At 41.2% G+C, this 20,586-nt stretch overlaps 1 protein-coding gene across 1 annotated transcript in view; it reads right to left on the reverse strand.

The window, feature by feature from the left end:
- Nucleotides 1-20,586, reverse strand: part of FLVCR2 (feline leukemia virus subgroup C cellular receptor family, member 2) — an 83,310-nt gene that overhangs the window by 28,873 nt on the left and 33,851 nt on the right. The window contains exons 2-3 of the mRNA XM_006884778.1: nt 14,688-14,829; nt 4,190-4,330 (exon numbers count right to left, since the gene is read on the reverse strand). Coding sequence (XP_006884840.1) covers nt 4,190-4,330; nt 14,688-14,829 — 283 coding nt within the window. The remainder of the gene's footprint in view (nt 1-4,189; nt 4,331-14,687; nt 14,830-20,586) is intronic.

Consider the following 20,586-nt stretch of genomic DNA (forward strand, 5'->3'; position numbering starts at 1 on the left):
ACCAGATAGTTTGGAATTGGGAAGGGAGTGTGTCAGGGTTCTAATCTGTCTCAATACCTATTCAGTTTGCATGCAGAGCAAGTTATCCGAGAAGTTGGACCCTATGATGAGGAGTGTAGCATCAGAATTGGAGTGAGACTCCTCAATAACCTGTGTTATGCAAGTGACACAATATTACTTGCTGCAAGTGAGGAGGACTTGAAGCACTTGTTGCAGAAGATCAAGGAATGCAGCCTTCAGTATGGATTGCATCTCAGTCAGGAAAACAAAACTTACCACTGGACCGAAAAGCAGTGTCATGATAGATGGAGAGGAGATTGAAACAGTCAACAACTTCATCTTGCTTGGATCCACAATTAATATCTATGGTATGACCAGTCAGGAAATAAGGACATGCATTGCTCTGGGAAAGTTTGCAGTTAGGGACCTCTCTTAGTTTGAGGACTAAGGTACATCTGATTCAAATCATGGTTTTTCTGATTACTTGCTATGCATCTGAGAGCTGGACAACGAATAAAAATGACAGAAAAGAATTGATGCCTTTGAGCTGTGGTGTTGGAGAAGACAATGGAATATCTCATGGATGGTCAAGAGAACAAATAGATATGTCTTGGAAAGCGTACAGCCAAAGTGCTCTTTGGAAGCAAGAATGACGAGGCTTCATCTCATATACTTTGAGTATGTTGCTAGAAGGGACTATTATTTGGAGAAGGACATGGTGCTGGGAAGGGTGGAGAGTCAGCAAAGGAGATGAAGATTCTTAACCAGGAGGTTTGACATGGTAACTGCAGCAATGGGCTCTTGTGTGTTGGGAAGTGTGATGATGGCATAGGATAGAACAGGATTCAGTTCTTTTATTTATAGGGTTGCTATGAGTCGTATTTGACTCAACAGCACCTAGGTACAACAAGAGAAGTAGAGCCCAAATTGGAAGTCAGTTGAAGAAAACGAATTACAAACATCATTTAATAATTGGAACATGGGATGTATGCAGCTTGAATACTGGAAAACTGAAAATTTTAAAAAATGAAATGGAACACATAAACATCAACATACTAGGCATTAGTGAGATGAGATGGACCAGCTTTGGCCATTCTGGCTCAGATAATCATATGGTATACATAGAAAAAAGGCAATTTCAAGTTCTATAATGAAATACAATGTGATAGGATATTATTCATACACTTATAAAGAAGAACCATTAGCACGACTATTATTCAAATATACGCTTCTACATCTAAAGCCAAAGAGGCAGAAATCGAGAATTTTTACCAAATCTTGCAGTCCAAAACTGACCAAACGTGCAATCAAAATGCATTGCTGATAACTGGTGAATGGAACTTAAAAGTGGGAAACAGTGAAGAAGCAATAATAGTTGGAAAATGCAGACTTGGTGATAGAAATGAGGCTGGAAATAGAATGGTCAAATTTTGTATTTAAAATTATTTCTTTATTGCAAATACCTTTTTTTTTAAAGATACAAACAATGACTTTACATATGGAACTCACCTTATGGACTGCCTAAGAATCAGATTGACTACATCTGTGAAAGATATTGTTGGAGAAGTTCTGTATCAGCAGCCAAAGCTGATATAAAGGTGAGAGGCAGACTTGTCATCAATTACTGATCTGCATGATCATCAATTACTGATCATCAATTACTGTGGGATGTTCATCAATTACTGATATGCATGTTCAAATTGAAGCTGAAGAAAATGAAAATAAGTCCACAGGAACCAAGGAAAGATCCTGAATCCATTCCATCTGAGTTTGAAGATCATCTTAAGTCTGAGGCATTGAACACCAATGAACAACAACCATGAAGAAAGAAAAAGTCAAAAGAATTTTTTTTTAAAAAAGAGAAACGAGAACTAGAGTTTAGGGTAAAGAGGAAAATGCGCAGCAATGAATAATTGTAAATCCAAGTTCTCTAAACTTTTGTTAAAATCTGAATAAAAAATTATCCCCCTCGAAAAAAAGAAAGCAAAAGGTCATTATAAAAACAAAGAAGGAAAAAACCGAAATGGATGTCAGAAGAGACTCTAAAAACCGCACCAGAGCATCAAGCAGCCAAGACAAAGGGAGAACATGCCAAAGTAAAAGAGCTGAACAGAGTATTTCAAAGGGCAGCTCAAGAAGACAAAACAAAGTATTATAATGGAATATGCGGCAATCTGAAACTGGAGATAAAAAGAGAGGAACTCACTCTGTATTTCTCAAGGTGAGAGAACTGAAAAGCAAACTTAAACCTTGAGTCACAAAATGAAAGATGCTATGGGCAATATAATGAATGACCCAGAAAGCATGAGGGAATGCACAAAGTCACTGTACCAAAAAGGAACTAATTAACGCTAAAAAATTTCAGGAAGTACCATATGATCAGGAGCTAATAGTAATGAAGGAGGAAATGGAAACTGAACTGAAGGCATTGGGAAAAATAAGGCCCCAGGAATTGATGGGAAACCCATTAACTTGTTTCAGTTAACAAATGCAGCCTTGGAGGCACTCACCAATCTAGGCCAGGGAATTTGGAGGACAACCATCTGGTCAATGGATTGGAAAAGGTACATATTTTTTTCCATTCCCAAGAAAGGTGATCCAACAGAATGTGGCAATTATCGAAAAATATCATTACTATCATGCAAGGAAAATACAGCAGAAGATAATTTAAAAATGGCTAGAACAGAACATAGATAGGGAACTGCCAGAAGTTCAAGCAGGATTTAAAAGAGGCCTTGGCACCAGGGATGTCATTGCTGATGTCAGATGGATTATGGCTGAAAGTAGAGAATAACAGAAGAATGTCTATTTGTGCTTTATTGACTATACAAAGACTTTGGACAGTGTGGATCAGCTGTGGCTGACACTGAGAAGAATGGGAGACCCAGAGCACTTGATTTTGCTCATGCAGAACCTACACCTGGACCAGAAGGCTGGTATGTGAGTACAGCAAGGAAACACTCTATGGTTTAAAAGAAGAGAGTACATCAGGGTTGCATTCTCTCTCCATACCTATTCAATCTGTATGCTGAGCAAATTATTCTGGATTCTATGAAGAGGAATGTGGCACCAGGATTAGAGGGAAACTCATCAATAGCCTGTGTTATACAGATGACACAACCTTGCTTGCTGAAAGTGAGGAGGGCTTGAAGCACTTGTTGGCAGAGGATCAAGGAAAGCAGCCTTCAGTATGGATTGTGTCTCAATGTAAAAAAAACAAAGATTCTTATCACTGGATCGATAGGCAACATCATGATGGATGGAGAAGAGATTAAAACTGTCAACAACTTTATCTTTATTTGGATCCACAATTAACACCCTTAGTATCAGCACTGAAGAAATAAGGTGATGTATTTCACTGGGAAAGTTTGCAGTTAGGGACCTCTCCAAATTATTGAGGAGTAATTATATCATTTCAAGGACTAAGATGTGTATGATTTAGGCCATGGTCTTTCCAATAACTTGTGTGCATCTGAGAGCTGGACAATGAATAAGTATGAAAGAATAAGAATTGATAACTTTGAACTATGATGTTGGAGAAGAGCACTGAACATCCCACAGAGGGCCAAAAAACCAAACAAATATATCTAGGAGAGGGTGCAGTGAGAGTGCTCTTTGGATGCAAAAATGATAAGGTTTCACTTCACATACTTTGGGCATGTTGCTAGGAGTGACTTTTTGGAGAAGAACATGATGCTTGGAAAGGTCGATGAAGGAGAGGAACACTTTTGACCTAGTGGGCTGACATCGTGACTGCTGCAATGGGTTCTAACCTGTCAGGAAGGGTGAGGATGGCACAGGATAGGACAGAGTTCAGATCTGTTCTTCATAGGGTTGCTATGAGTCATATTCAACTTGACAACACCTAATAACAACAAAGAATAGTACAAAAGAGAAGAAAGAGCATCTAGTTCAACATTACATAGGTAATACTGAGATGGGACTTGAAAAATGAGTATAAAGATTGCAGCTGGGCCACCAGGGAAAGTAAAGATGTTCTAGGTGGAATTCACAGCACATGCAAAAGCCCTAAGGCCAAGAGCTGGTTTTTCTGGTCAACCCCAGATAACAGCTCTATATGAATTTTTTAATTTGGGTAGAGCAAGTGAAAAGACAAAATCAGGCCTGTGGCATCTCTCAGGAAATCTTCACTTGACATTACGCAGCCCTGGGTACATCTGCTCCTTACCGTAGGTGATGACAAGCAGCACAAAGTTGAGGTTTTTGAAGAGCCGGATGATGGAACTTAAGTAGGAAGCATCGGTGGATTGCAAGGCATAGCTCAGGGACTGGGCTCTGCTGGGGGGATATTTTGGCTTCTCCTTGAATACTGAAAGAAGAGAAACAGAGATGTCACTAAAATTCCCCGAGGCCCCACCCAAGCCAAGAAGATGCACAGATAAGCTCTCTTGAAGTGCTTCTCAACGTCGTCGGAAACTCCGTACACGGTCCTTTGAATACCTTTTCTTAGTGGTGTATGCAAAGGTGAACTCATTGGATGCCCCAGGCAGTGTTCAAAGGCCAAGGGTTCCACAAGAATCATAAATAACATGCCCTAGAGGACTGAGAAAACATGAAAATGCATGGATGGGCAAGAAGTACAAGATAAAACGTCGGATCAGTGAGCCCAGGGCATGGGTCAGTCCCAGATCTACACCAAATAAGATGGGAGTACATTGCCCGTGCTTGGCAGAGCCAACACACAGCAGCCCACAGAGGCTCTGAGTAAGTGAGGGAGACCTTCTATAGGAAAAACCTGGAGTCCATTCTTATCTTCTCCAAGTCTGAATCAGATACCTGCCCCATGAAGGCGACAGAAGAAAACACAGATGTGTTTCTCCAAGAACGGAAAATGACAAGAAAAATGGGGGGGGGGGGAAATCACTCCTTTTTATTCTATTCTCATTAGAACTGTATGATCATTTTGACTGAACTGGATGTCATTCATTACAATGGGTGCAAATTCATTTTAGCAGCTGTTTGGCTAAACTGTTGTTAGTGGCCATTGTGTCTGCTCCAATTCATGGAGACCTTGTGAATAAGAGCATGAAATGTTCCCTGACCCTGAGCCATCCGAATGATCCCTTTGTTCCCCAACTAGATCCAAGCAAACATCATAGGAGCTCCCATCCCTTTTTAGGAATGAGAACATTCCTAACAGGTCAATAGAGGAAGCTCTGGAAATGAGCTCCCCTGGAAGATCAAAGGGGACCCTTCACCCAGAAAATGACTAGGCTTTGACTTCAGAACTCTGGGCCCAGCTCTCTAGAAAGGATCTGAGATCAATGACCACCCACATTCTCACCCTTCCTCTCCTCTGCTCACCTCCCCCTCCACCAGTGGAAAGAAAGTGAGTTAAGAAGGTCATCTGTGCAACAACAGGGAATGGCCTTGATAACTACAAACCAGAATTTTCAATTCTTTCAATTCTTTGCTCAACTAGTTATTATCTTTGTTTGATGACAAGTGTTGTTGTTTTTATGTGACATCGACAATAGCTCTGAATCCTACTGTATCTTAAGCTAATCTCACTGTCTCTGACACATCTAGCCACATTACCAGTTACTGAAACAATCCATCTCATCCAGGGTCTTCTTCTCTTTTGCTGACCTTCCACCCTTCCAAGCATAATGTCCTTCTTCAAGGACTGATAACCTATCTCTCTCTCAGGTTTTCAACTACAAAGAACAGTCTCTCACATGTGGCAAATACAAGTATCTGGAGCTGAGAACATTGCAATTTGAAACTTAAAATCTGGCCACACATTGCCATTGAGTGAGTCCTGACTTATAAAGACCCTCTGTCAGGTTTCCAAGGCTGTAAATCATTACAGAAGGAGTCTGTCCATCTTTCTCCCACGGCACACAGTTGGTGGACTGGAACTGTTGATCTCTCATAGACATTTATGCATTATGCCACTAAAGTTCCTTCAAAGGAAACATGTCACCTTCAGAGCTAAGATGTGCCTCCCCAAGACATGGTATTTTCAATCATCTCATGTGCATGTGAAATCTGGACAAGGATGCCTTTAAGTTGTGGAAGTGGCAAATAATGTGAAATACATTATGTTGTGAGATTTTAAAAATGAGGGTCCCTGGAACTTCTAAAGAAGGCTATCTCAAATTTAAGCTTGACTCCAACTTGTGTCTTTTGTTGTTGTTGTAATGTGCTGCTGAGTCACTGGTGACTCACACCAACCCAATGCACGCCAGCTCTGAAGCCTGCCCTATCCTGAACTAGCCTCACTGACTCCAACACACCTATCCCCATTGCCCCAGTTACTGTACCAATCCATCTCATCTGGGGGCTTCCTCCCCTGTACTGTCCTTCCACTCTTCCAAGCATAATGTCCTTCTCCAAGGACTGTTCCCTCCTGGCCACGTGCCCAAAGTATGTGAGATGGAGCTTCAAAAATCCTAGCCTCCAAGGAGAAACTTGGTTTCATCCTCTCCAAGATGAGACTATTTGTTTTCTTGGCAGTCTAGGGTATGTTCAAGACTCTTTTCCAGCACCACAACTCAAAGGCATCACTTCTGTCATCCGTAGTCATTGCCCAGCTCTCTGATGCACAGCAAGTAATTATGAAGGCCATGGCCTGGATCCGGCGAACCTTAATTGCTTTCATTATGTCTTTTAAGACTTCGAATTACTTATCTTGCCTTTTCCCCTTTGAATTAGTTAACTTTACCCAAGCTCACTGCATTGAGTTGATTCTGACTCCCAGTAAACCTGCATGATTGCCCATAGGGTAGAACATATGAAATGACTGAATATATCATGTCTTGCGGGAGGCACATCTTAGCTCTGAAGGTGCTCATAAGGTTTCCAGTGCTGGAAATCTATATGAAAGCCTCATCTTTTCCTGAAGCACCTGGTAGATTTGAACCACTGATCAACTGGTTAGCAGAAAAATGCCTTAGGCACAGTCCCACCATGGCTCCTGCAGTTAACCTTGTTGTCATCAAGTCAGCTGTGATTCAGAGAAACCCCATGTACAAAAGCTGCTTGAGCCCGTGCTATCCTCACATTCTCTGCCTGCCCAAGTCCATCACTGCAGTCAAGGCACCAATCCACCTCCCTGAGGGTTTATTTCCTCCTAAACTGCAACTAACCTTTAGAAACAGCTTGTCAACTTTCACATAATTGTACTTAGGTGATCAAGCCTGTTAAAACACTTAAAACTTAAAAAAAAAAAAAAAATAAAAATTTTAAAAAATTAAAAAAAAAACACTTAAAACTTATTCATTGGAAGATTAATGAACATGTCCTGTTTCTAAGACTTCAAATCTCAAACCCTACAGCTATTAAACTGATTTCAGCACAACAATGAATGAATATTTTTTAAAAAGAAAGTAAACTGGGGGAAGGGGGAAGAAAGGAAAATGTGCAACAATGAATGAATGAAAATCCAACTTTTCTGTAAACTTTCATCAAAATCACAATTAAAAAAAACCCACCCAGCTGATTTCAACTCAGAGCTATTCTCAATCAGATTTCTGAAAGATTAAATCTTTATGAGAGGAGATTATTCCTCTTTCTCCTGTACAGTAGCCAGTGGATTTGAACTGCTGACCTTTTCAACAGCAATGCAACATGTAACACACTAAATCACCAGAGATCTGGAGGTTTTAAAATTAAAGCTCACTGGTCTTGCAAATATTTCTATTTTTAGCAATATTTCTATTTTTATTTTGTTTATAATATTCAAACACATACTTCCCTTTATAAGATAAAGTTGAGTTCACACACTCATTGCTGTTGAGTCAAAACAACTCATAGTTCACCCTCCATTGGGTTTCTGAAGCTGTAAATCACACAGAAAAAAGGATTGCTCTTCTTTCTCTTGAGGAACTGTTGGTGGATTCGAACCACTAGAGAGGGATGGACTTTGGGTTAGTACAACTAGGCCATTAGAACTGTTGGTGTTCTGTGCCCTGGAGTCAGAACTGACTCACAGCCGAGTCTCTGGCAGGTTTTCAGAGGCTGTAAATCACACAGGAGGAGCGTGCCCATCTTACCCCTGCAGAATGGCTGGTGGATTCAAACCTTTGGGTTGGCAGAACTCCTTACCACTAGGCCACCAGAACTTCCTGTAACTAAGTTGCCAATGTCAAAACACAACATGTGAAACTATGAAGGAAGTAAAGTAAAAATCACTGTATAAAATATTCTCCCATCTCTTCTCAGGAAATCCATCAAGTCAACATGCAGCTTGTGATCACCTTATGCCCCCTTGTGACCTATTTGCAAGATGCTTTGCATCCAATGGCTTTAATCTATATTTAATCAGCAAACCAATCAGAGCAAGAGTCTGCTTCCAAATATCCTGTCCTCGACTATCTTCTCTCACCAAGCACCAATCCTATGATCTAAATTCCTGGTTTTACTGTATAAATAAGGCTATGTGATTCCAACACAGTGTAAAATTTGATAAGACTCCTCTCTGCTCAGTGTATGATTCATTCACAAACTGCATTACTCACAATGAAATTCTACCTTTTTTCCATTTAACAGCCTCAAAGATGTTATTCTTTGAACCCACTGTTGTTGCTGTTAGGTGCCATCAAGTAAACTATGACTCATGTTGTTGTTATGTGCCATCAAGTCGCCTGTGACTCATAGTGACCCTATGTACAATAGCTCTGAACTCTGCCCTTTCCTGAGCCAATTTCATCATCTCTGACAGACCTGATCTCATTTCTCCAGTCACTGAGTCAATTCATCTCATCTTGGGTCTTCCTCTTCTGTGCTGTTCCTCTACCCTTTGAAGCATGATGTCCTTCTCCAAGAATTGGTCTCTCTTGGCCATGCGTTCAAAGCATGTGAGAAGGAACTTTAAAATCCTTGCCTCCAGGGAGTAGCCTTGTTTCACCCTCTCTAGGACAGACCTGTTTTTCCCCTGGCAGTCCAACATTCTTCTCCAGCACTGCAGCTCAAGGGCATCAATCCTTCTTCTATCATCCTTAGTTCCTGTCAGCTCTCAGATGCATAGCAAATAATTGCAAAGACCATGGCCTGGATCAGGCGCACTTTAGTCTCCACACTGCCATTGTTGCTCTTCAGTACTCTAGAGAGGCCCCTGACAGCAGACTTGCCCAATGCAATTCATCTTTTGAATTCCTGACTGCTGGTGCCAGAGTGTTGACTGTGGCACCAAGCAAGCTGAAGTTATTAACAATCTCAATTTCTTCTCTATCTATCATGATGCTGCCAATTGGCTCAGTGGTGAGAATCTCTGTCTTCTTGATGTTGAGCTTCAATCCATATTGAAGACTACAGTCCTTGACCTTCTACAGCATACACCACATGCCCTCCTCAGTTTCAACAAGCAAAGTTATATCATCTGCATAATGCAGGTTGTTGATGAGTTTTCCTCCAATGCTGATGCCACATTCCTCTTCATAAAGTTCAGCCTCCCAAATTATCTGTTCAGCATATAGATTGAAAAGGTATGGAGATAGGATGCACCCCTGATGCACACCTTTCCTGATCCTGTACCATGCAGTGTTTCCTTGCTCTGTTCTAACTACTATTTCTGTTGAGTCTACCCCACCAGAATTTAAAAACCATCTCAGAAATAGGTTTGAACCCTTGAACATCAATACGTGGGAGGATATCAAGAATATAATTCATAAAGAATGCAAAAAGTCATTACAATGACAGAAAAGAAAGAAAAGACCAAGATGGACATCAGAAGAGATTCTGAATATTACAACAGAGTTCTGAGAAACCAAAGCAAAAGAAAAAAATCAAGAAGTTATGAAGCTGAACAGAAGATTTCAAAGGGCAGCTTTGGAAGACAAAGCAAAGTATTATAATGAAATTTGCAAAGAGGTTCAGTTGGAAAATAAAAAAGGGCAAACTCACTTGACATTTCTTAAGTTGAAGAAACTGAAGAACAAGTTTAAGCCTCAAGCTGCAGTACTTAAGGATGCTGTGGGTAGAATACTGAATGATCCATGAAGCATCCAAAGAAGATGGAAGGAGTACACAAGGCACTATACCATGAAGAATTGGTTGACACAGAATTATTTCACAAAACAACATACGATCAATAGGCAATGGGGATGAAGGAGAAAGCTCAAACTGCTCTGAAAGAATTGGCAAAAAACAAGGCCCTAGGAATTGATGGAATACCAGTTGACACTTTTCACCAAACAGATGCAGCCCTGGATGCACTCACCAGGCTACACCAAGAAGTCTGGCCAACTGATTGGAAGAGACCTGTATTTATTCCCATTTCAAAAAAATGTGACCCATCAGTGTGTGGAAATTATTGAACAAAATCACTACCATCACATGCAAGCAAGATCCTGCTGAAAATGATCCAAAAATGACTGGAACAGTACATCAACAGAGAACTGCCAGATTTGTAGGCTGGGTTTAGAAGAGGTCATGGCACTAAGGACATTATGGCCAATGTTAAATGAACCTTGGCTGAAAGCAGAGCATACCAGAGAAATGTCTACCTATGTTTCATTGACTTTTCAAAGGCATTTGATTATGTGGATCACAACAAATTGTGGCTAACCTTGAGAAGCACAGGGATCCCAGAACACTCGGTTGTGCTTATTATATAAACATAAATCTCAACCTTGGTCTTTCCCACACCATCCTTCTGATCTCTGATATACTCCAACCCCCTGTTACAGGCAAATTGATCTTGTTTAGGGTTTTCCTCTTTCTCTATGACCTTCCACCTTTCCCAGAATGGTGCCTTTTTCTAAGGAGCGGTCTCTCCTGACAATATGCCCAAAGTATAGGAGATAAAAAGTCACAATCCTTGTCTCTAAAGAGCACCTGAACAAGGCTATCCTAGAAGAAGAGCCAAAATGTTCCAGATAAGAATATTGAGACTTTGTCTCAATAGTAACAGGAAGCTACAGTCCTTGGAGAAGAATGTTGTGCTATATCACAGAGAAGGTCAATGGGAAAAAAGAAGACAGCCAATCAGACGGATAGACCAGTGGCTGTAGCAATGGGCTTGACCATGGCTCCACTTCTGAGAGTAGGGCAGGACCAGGCAATGTTACATTCTGTTGTGCAGGGGTTGTTAGGCATTGGAATCAACTCAATGGCACCAAACAACAAATAAAAGGGTCCCTGATCTTATCATTCTTTCCTGATCTTATCCACAGGGCATAGCGACAGGTGCCAGCTTGATAAGCATCTTGCCTCTCCAAGAACACCAAGGCCTCTTTCCAAGGCACTCTGCCAACTTTTAAAAGCCATCAGGCAGCCCTTCTTCACCTTGGACTCTAGGGAGGTCAAGTGGTTGAATGAGTTACACGATTATAGAACCATTTGGCTCTGAGGGTGAGGCCCACAGCAGGAATGAAACCTTTACCATGTGAGATGGAACTTCCAAATGTGAAGAAGAAAGCTAGTTAACCTTTAGACAGGTGACTAACTGAAAATGGAAATCTCTCCTTTGCTATTTCTTAAGGTATCCTGGTCCACATAACATCATTCAGGTGAAAAAAATGAGGCTATAAAGTGACAGCAGTTATAAAATATAATATCTCAATAATGAACTACACAAACATATAAGCTAAATCATAGTAATCTGAGGTTGGTCATCTGGATTAACTTGCACAGACTAGTTACATTTGTGGGCATTCTTTTTTTGTGTTTTCTAAATTTTGCCAAAATAAATTATTATTCTTTATTGTAAGGAAAATATATCTTATAAAAATTTGCTATTTCAATCACTTTTAAGTATATTATTGAGTGATGTTATTCATATTTACCAAATTGTATTAACTGGCATCACGATCCATTTCCAAAATATCTATCCCTGTATATGGGGCTCTTATGGCTCCGAGGAGTTACACTACCAGCCCAAAGGCAGGTGGTTCAAATCCACTAGCTGCTCCACAGGAGAAAGATGGGTCATCTCCTCCTATGCAGTTTACAGCCTCTGAAAACTCACTGGAGGGTCAGCTATGAGTCAGGACAGAGAGAAAGATCTTTACATACTTTATCATCCAACAGAAACCCAGGACCTCTTGAACAATGCTAACCAATAGACAACATCATGACAGATGGCGAAAAGGCTGAAACTGTCAATGACTTAATCTTACTGGGATCCTCAATCAACACCCTTGGAAACCGCAGCCAGGAGATCAGAAGACGTATTGTACTGGGGAAATGTGCAGTCAAGGACTTCTCTAAATTATGGAGGTGCAAGGGTGTCATTTTGAGGGAAAAGGGGTGCCTGATTCAATCTATTGTCGTTTCATTCACCTGCTATGCATCTGAGAGCTGCACAATGAATAAGGACGACAGAAGAAGAATTGATGAATTTGAGCTGTGGTGCTAGAGAAGAGTACTGAATATATTTTGGACTGCTAAAAGAGCAAACAGGTATGTCTTGGGAAAAGGACAGCCAGAATGCTCCTTGGAGGCAAAGATGACAAAGCTTCATCTCACATACTTTGGGCATGTTGCTAGGAGAGGCTACATAATGCTTGGAAAGGTGGAAAGTCGATGAAAGAGAGGAAGACCCTCAAAAGTGGATTGACACAGTGACTTCAGCAATGGGCTCGAGTGTGTCTGAGATGATGAGGAAGGCCCAGCTTTGGACAGGGTTCAGATCTGTTGTTCATAGGGTCACTTTCAGTCATACTCGACAGCACCGAACAACAACTTCAACAATAAAGTACCAGTTCCCCTTTCCCTCCCTTCTCCTGGCACCATACCGTCAGTAGCTACTACCACATCTCATTGCTCAAGTAGAAATAATAATTCACCCAGTCATTTTACACATAAAGTGTATTTTCAGAGTGTCTTACATTTATCTTGGTATGAAATCTAAAGCCCTATCAGCTGCTTTTATGTTCCTTTCTTTGAAGACCCAGAACTAACAAAGCCTAAATAGTCTTCTATTAGAAAGAGACGAGGAAGGAGAATGGGAAGAAAAAATTCCCTTAGTCTAAGGCTCAAACTGTGACAGACTGCAGACAAAGTCTAATTACTCCCTGGCAACCACTGATAAATCTTTGTCTCGGTTGCATTTCCTAGTATAGATATTTCATCTAAGTGAGATCATACAGTATTTGCCCTTTTGGATTTGACTGATTTCACACAGCCTAGTGTTTTCAGGCTTCATCTACGCCATGTATCAGAACTTCACTTCTCTTTATGGGTGAGTAATATTCCATTCCACAGATATACCACATTTTCCTTGTATATGTGTCTTCTCCATGGTATTTTTCATCACCGCATAAGCATGTGAAAGTTGGACAGTGAATAAGGAAGACTGAAGAGTAATTGATGCTTTGATTTGGAGTTGGCAAAGACTGACTGTCAAAAGACCAAACAAATCTGTCTTGGAGGAAGCAGTCAGGGTGCTCCTTAGAGGTAAGGATGGTGAAACCAGCTCATCTACTTTGGGCAAGTTGTCAGCAGGCACCCATTCTCGGAAAAACACAGCAGGATTGAAAAAGCACAGGGTCAGTTAACAAGAGGAAGACCCTCAGTGAGATGGATTAATGTGGTAACCACTACAATCAGCTTGATTATAGCAGAGATCTGGAGGCTGGCTCATGATAGGGTAAGATTTGTATCTGTTGTTCAGAGAATCACTATGGGTCGTAGTCGATTTGTCAGCACTTAACAAAACAATCGCCACAGTTTCTTATTCATTTCTCTGCTGATGGATACCTGGGTTATTTCCACTATTTGGCTACTATAAATAATGCAGCAAGGAATACTATTGTACTCTAATAATTAAAAATAACAAAAAAAGAATAATTTTTAAAAGTATTAAATATGTCATCCTAAAGTAGTCTCAAGAAAATATGAGATTATTATTGTTTATGGATCAAGTTCTATTTTTGTTTTCAGAAATTTAAGATATGGAGTTAGAATCCCTGGTGGCATTGGGGGTAAAATCATTCCACTGTCAATTAAAAGATATGGAGTTAGAACAGCTTAGGTTTGAATCCAATCTTTTTCCATCTACAAGCTATCTAATCTTGAGTTAGGAACGGAATTAACTTCCAGTCAGCCTGATTTCCCTCTTTGTCAAATGAGACTGATAGTAATGTCCTCAATTCATAAAGGTGTTAAATGGGTTTGGCCTTGCTTAGTATGTTTGTTGTTAAGTGCTGCGGAGTAGAGAGAGTTCAACTTCTGAAGACTCAATGAGCAACAGACCTGAATCCTGTCTTAGCCTGTGTCATCCTCATCTTCCCAGACAAACCTGAGCTCACTGCTGCAGACACTATCAATCCATTTTCCTAAGGGTCTTTCTCTCTTTTGCTGACCCTCCACGTTTCCAAGCATGATCTCTCTCTCCAAAGTGCAGCCTCTCCTAACAACATGCCCAAAGTGTGTGAGAAGAAGATTCGCCATCCTTGTCTTCAAGGAACACTCTGTGATATCTCAAATACTCACTGGGGTTTTCTCAGGAGAATTAGTAGTTGACTCATTCATTCCAATGAGATGGGTTTAGGCAACAGATTTAATATAATGAAAACATTTACTGAGTCCCTAATAAAGTGCATAGGACCATCTACTACTATACTAACATGTTCAGGATAAACAATGTAAACACCATTAGAAACCCAGCCTCTGGTTTCTGCAAATGCCCACAGCATCTTAGGGCCATGTTCCCAAGTGCCCCACCTAAATCAATGGACTCTTCCTTTCCCCTCCCCACTCCAGTCCATCAGTGACCTTACCAATGATGACAAGGATGAAAAGCAGAGTGGCCACCCCTCCAATGATGTAGAACATGATGCTGATGTGGTAGGCAAGCTTGTCCTGGTCTTCAATGTTGGGAACCAAAACAGGAGGGAGCAAGAATCCAATTGCAATTCCAAGCTGTAGAAGACAAAGAGAATCAGATCTCAGTGGCCAAGGGAAGTCAACGTAATTTTATGGAGCCAGCTAACAAAAGGATGCTCCTTAGGTTCAAGTCCTTAAAATCCAAACAAGGATGGTCTTCTCAGAGAAACTGTTCTCAACTCTTAGACACTCCTGGCCACATTCACTACTACTGCCTTGAAAAGAAAAAAAGATGATTGATGATAGATAGATAGATAGATAGATAGATAGATAGATAGATAGATAGATATAAAAATAGATAGACAGACAGATAGAGATAAAGAGAGAATCAAGAATCTCAAAGTCAGCTGGCTCTTCTCTAACTGCAAACCAGGAAACCACAATTCCCATACCAGTGAGATGAAGTAAAATGATGCTGGTGAGTTCATTCTTCTGCCACTTACATTCTTTATTTCACTAAGTCGGTAACCTGAAGCTGAGGTTAACTGCAGGACAAGTTAAGAACAAGTTTCTGCTGGAGGAGGGACAATCTCTCCTGTACCAGTCAGATCCGATTTGATGGTACACACACACAAAATAATAATTTTTTTTTAAAAAAGAACACATTTCAGTAGAACATCTAGATTAAGTTATACTGGGATAAAATGTCTAGTGACCTGTTATTGTTGTTGTTGTTGTGTACCACTGAGTCAGAACCGACCCATAGCAGACTCTCTGGTGGGTCTTCAGAGGCCGTTAATCTTAAGGAAAGAGACTGCCTGTCTTTCAGACCCCAAAGAACTGGCATCTCCTACGAGCCAAGAGCCTAAGGCTGTTACCATATTTTGCAAATAGGCAAATAGGATAGGTGAAGTTCAGGCTGCAAATACCTCTCAATTTCCATACAATTTTGAGTGTGAAGTCACCCACAACTGTGCACATTTATACAAGACATGGACACATGGGCAAGCTGGCAGGAAGCACACACAGACATACACCCCAGCAATTCAAAACACTGCTTATCTACATTGGAGTTCAAACTCCAATAACTTAACAGATAATGTACCTTAAGAATTTCAGAGGTCAAAAATACTTTGATTCAGTATTTACAGGCTGTGAGACACCACCCAAAAGTCCTTTTGTCACATGCAATAAACTAATTTTTTTTTAAATCAAGCCAGTTGCTATCAATATGATTGTGATTCATGGTGACTCCATGGGCTTCAGAGCAGAACGCTGCTCCATGAAATTCTCAAGGGCTGATGTCTAGCCGTGGATCCCCACAGGCCTTCTCCTCCCAAGGTGTCTTTGAGTGGCCTTGAATACCCAACCTTTTGGTTAGTTACCCAGCATGTTGACCATTTGTGCCATTCAAGGACTACACTGCGCATGTCACTGAGGCAGAAACTGGAAAATGGCCCCACAACTCAGATAAGCTTCAAATTTCAAGGGTGAAGGAACATTAGTATGTCCTTGACCATGGGGATCTCACTGTTACTTTATTACACATGGAAGGAAGTACAGGGAGAGATGCACTTTGCTTCCAGTCCAACATGGAAAGCCAGTCTGATGACCTTATCAGTTTTCCAGTCTGCCGATGATGTCAGCTCAGAATAAATACTCATGGTTCTTAGCCTGAAAGTAGTCGCAGAAAGTCATCTATTGGCTGGGAGAAAGGCTCTTCCAATTCACGCCAGTACACAATCAATGAATCAATCACATCTTTAAAGCTATGTAAAATGAATTCTGGTGGCCTAGTGGCAAGAAGCTGTGCTGCAATCCCAAAGGCAGTGGTCTGACTCCACCAGCTGCTCCACGGGAGAAAGATGAGCAATCAATCTCTTCCCGCGCAATTAAGTTCCTCTGAACACCTGCCAGAGTGTCAGGTATGGGCTGTTTCTGATTCTGTGGTACGCACAACAACATGTGAAATGTTGTCAGAGGTTTTAGGAGAAACTGAAATGTCTGAGACAGGGATCAGGCTGCCAAAATTACAACTCTTGGAGCTCTGGTGGCCTAAAGGCAAGAAGCTGCACTGCAATCCCAAAGGCGTGCAGTTTGAACTCACCAGAAGTTTTGCTGGAAAAGGAGGGGCAATCTCCTCCTGTGCCAGTTGGACCCAATTTGATGGTACACAACAAGGGGAAAAAAACCCAAAAAACAAAAATGGGGGGTAGGAACCAACCCCGCAAAAAAAACCAAAACAACAAAAAAATACAACTCTCTGCACAGGAAGATCTGACCATGATGCTTCAAAGGTTTTCACTGGCTGATTTTTCAGAAGTAGATCTGAAAAACGGGCAGTCTCCTCCCTTGCGATTAACTACCTCTGAAAACCCACCAGGAGGTCATCTATGGGTTGGTTCTGACTCGATGGTACACAAGAACAGCAGACCACCCGACCTTTTCTCCCAGTTTAACTTAATCTAGACATTCTACAAAACTTGTTCCTGACCGCAGCAACCATTAGCCTTCACTGGAAAGAGAGGTGGTGCCTGTGCACAAGGCATACTGGCTGGGGGTCAAGGAATTCTGGTGTGGTGGTTAAAGTATTTGGCTGCCAACTGGAAGGTTGGAGATTCAAACCCACCAGTTTCTTCACAGGAGAAAGATGTGGCAGTCTGCTTCTGGGGAAATGTACTGCCTTGAAATCCCTACTGGGCTAGTCTCCTTCGTACTACAGGATTGCTTGTGAGTCAGAATTGACTCAACAGGGATGGGATTGGTTGACAGAGAAGCAAACCTAGGTCTCCTTCATGACAAAGAAGAATTATACCCCTATATCACCACACCCTCTGTCCATGTAATGCTGGATGCTTGGTTAAAGAGCTGGTTAGCTATATGACTGGATGTCCAGAAGAATGGATGAATGGAAAACTTTCTTCTATATCAATTTAGGAATATCATTCATATTAACCTATCAATTGGAATCTGGATTATTTTGACAAATCACATAGTCCCCACAGTGGTAAGAAAAAGAAAAGGTGCATATAATAGGGAGAACAGGATAGGCTATCATTTCTTGGGGGATCTATTGTGTACTGAACATCTAATACATGCAATTATTTTCATTTAAGCTAAATAACTTTACAGTAATGGAAAAGGAAAATGTCATGTTTAGGACCTTTCCCAAGGTCACAGAACTAACTAGAAGAAATGCCAGGCTCCTAAATCAGGCATGAGTTTTCAGAACCATCCATGAAATGCTGATATGATGCTGTCAACACTGAGAGATGCATTTTCATCCAATTGTCATTAGAGTAAAATCAGAGACAAGCTAGTGTAAGGTTACTTCCAGGAAATAAAAATGCTCCTTCTGCAAGGTGGACCCAAAGAAAAGCTAGAGACCCAGGCTAGCATTATCATCATCATGTGAAAGCCTATCCAAAACCTATCTCACAAAATTCCGCATTTAGTTCTAGTCTTCTACTTGTTTCTCACAACCAAGAAACTGGTCTCCTGCCTATTAAGTGTCCAAAGCTTCCATGTAGCCTCCAACCACAGGGCCTTTGGAACAGCTCATCTATAAGGACTATAGAGTACTCTGCCTGCCCCCTTTTCACCTAGTAGAGGCAGACATCACTCTGACCATATGCAAGTCAGCTTTTCTCGGGGAAGCCTTCTTTGCTCCCTCACATGAGACCAGTTCCTCCAATGTGTAATTTCATATTTGTACAGTTATGCAATTAGCATCCACATCCTCAACCAGACTACAAACTCAATGAAGTAACTAGAAATACTCTTTTATCACTAGAATCTACCACAGTAAAAGTAACAATAGATAAAATCTCTTTAATGCTACGGGGAGTAGAGTCTCTTGGTGGTGCAAATCATTTGACTTTTAGTAGGAAGGTGAACAATTCAAATCCACTCAGAGGTGCCTCAGAAGAAAGAGGTGGCAGACTACTTCCTAAAAGTCAAGCCTTAAAATTGAGAGTTGTGTTTTGTACACAAGGGTCTCCATGAATATAAATATATGGCAATTAACAACAGCAATTATCTGAAGGATCTCAAATCATCCTTACAACAACCCCCAAAAAGGAAGATCAACCATTTTCGCAATGGTTAAATGAAATTGATTGACAGAGTGGCACCAGCAGTCAACCAGACAGCTCCCCAAAGACTGGTCTTTACTCAAGTTCAAGTTTCAGAAAAATCAGGCTACTCTCGTTGACCAATGAGATTCTAACACGGCTTCATTAATAAATTCTATAAGCCAATCAGCAATGTTTCTTTCCTTCCACGCTGGTTTAATGGAAAAAGTTAGCCACTGCTGATAGTCTGTAGAATCTTTCCACAAATGAATTGTTGCTACCTGATTCTCAACTTTTCTGCCACATAAACCTCACTTAGAAGATTAATTTCATTACTGATTTAGTTTCTCTTGACACAATTTTACAGGGGATGCCCCTGGAGTGCATTAAGTCTAAGTAATGATTACACGACTAACAGAGGGAGGGCTACAACTTGTATGCACACAGCAGTTCTGAACCCAGATCCTGCAAACTTACTCACTGGTTTACCTCCTTGCAAAAGAGAGTGCTCAATGAGAAATGTCTGCAATACTAAATTTTCCTTTTCTCTTTATCCAATGTGACATCTAAGTGCTGCTGCAGTGTCAGTAACCACGGACAGATGTCACAGTTAAAAGCAGATCGACTGAGAGGCACACCTGAGGGCTCTGGGTGACAGGAAGAAGTCACTTGTGTGATGTGTCACTTGCCATTCCAGCTCAAGAACTGGCAAAACAGGAAGATTAAAGCATCAAGTCACCATGAATAGGAGTCTACTGGACTGCAAGCAATGATTTCTATTTCATATAAGACTGAAACCATAGGATTACACAGTTTAGTGGGTGGAATGTGGGGAAGGAAATGGGAAGGATCTGGGTGAAAAGACAGGGTAATTATAAGTAAGCCCCACTGGTGATTAATCTCATAACACATAATACATGAGAATGATTGTATGAAACACAATGTGAATGAATAATAGTGTGAAACACGATGTTTATGAACTTTGAAAAGTTATGAACTTTGTAAACAATCCACTATTATAAAGTCAAGTCTACACTGCTACACTCCTGGGACTACACGAGACATGCCTGAGATTTCTGAGCACCTTGGCTTTGGCATCCCTGAGGCATGGGCAGCGTTGTCACCAGAAGAGGCCATCACTAAACCCCCTCCTCCCCAGGCCAGGTCCACAAGGGGAAGCGTGTGCAGCTCTCAGAAGTGACCCCAGCGCTCACCCCTACTCCCTTTCCCTATTGTGGTTGTTTAAATACCACAAGGATGGAGCTAGTTAGGCAACTTTTAGATGCTCGAATACATGATGCTTCCTGCTCAGCAAGTGTCATTTAAATGTTTGTTTGCACCTGATCTCGTGGTCTAGTGGGTAAGGAGTTGTGCTGCCACCTCAAAGTCAAGTGGTTCAAATCCACCAGCTGTTCCACAGGAGAAAGATGGTCAATCTCCTCCTGGGTGATTTCCAGTCTCTGAAAAATCTCTGGAAGGTTGGCTGTGAGACAGTTCTGACTCAATGGCAATGAGCTGATATAATTTGTTGTGGCAGCTGCTAATGAGTCACTGTTGTTGTTGTTGTTAGGTCCCTTAGAATTGATTCCAACCTAGAGCAACCTATAGGACAGAGCAGAATGGCGCCATAGGGTTTGGAAGGCCTTGCAAGGCTCTACAGATGCACATTGTCATCTCTCTTCCATGGAGCAGCTAGCAGATGCAATGTGGCCCTTTGGTTCAGAGCCTTTTATTCACTGCGCCACTAGGGCTCTTTAATGAATACAGTACAGGGGTCCCA

The sequence above is a fragment of the Elephantulus edwardii genome, unplaced genomic scaffold (assembly GCF_000299155.1).
Source record: "Elephantulus edwardii isolate Elephantulus edwardi_28Jun2011 unplaced genomic scaffold, EleEdw1.0 scaffold00037, whole genome shotgun sequence".
NCBI lineage: Eukaryota > Metazoa > Chordata > Mammalia > Macroscelidea > Macroscelididae > Elephantulus > Elephantulus edwardii.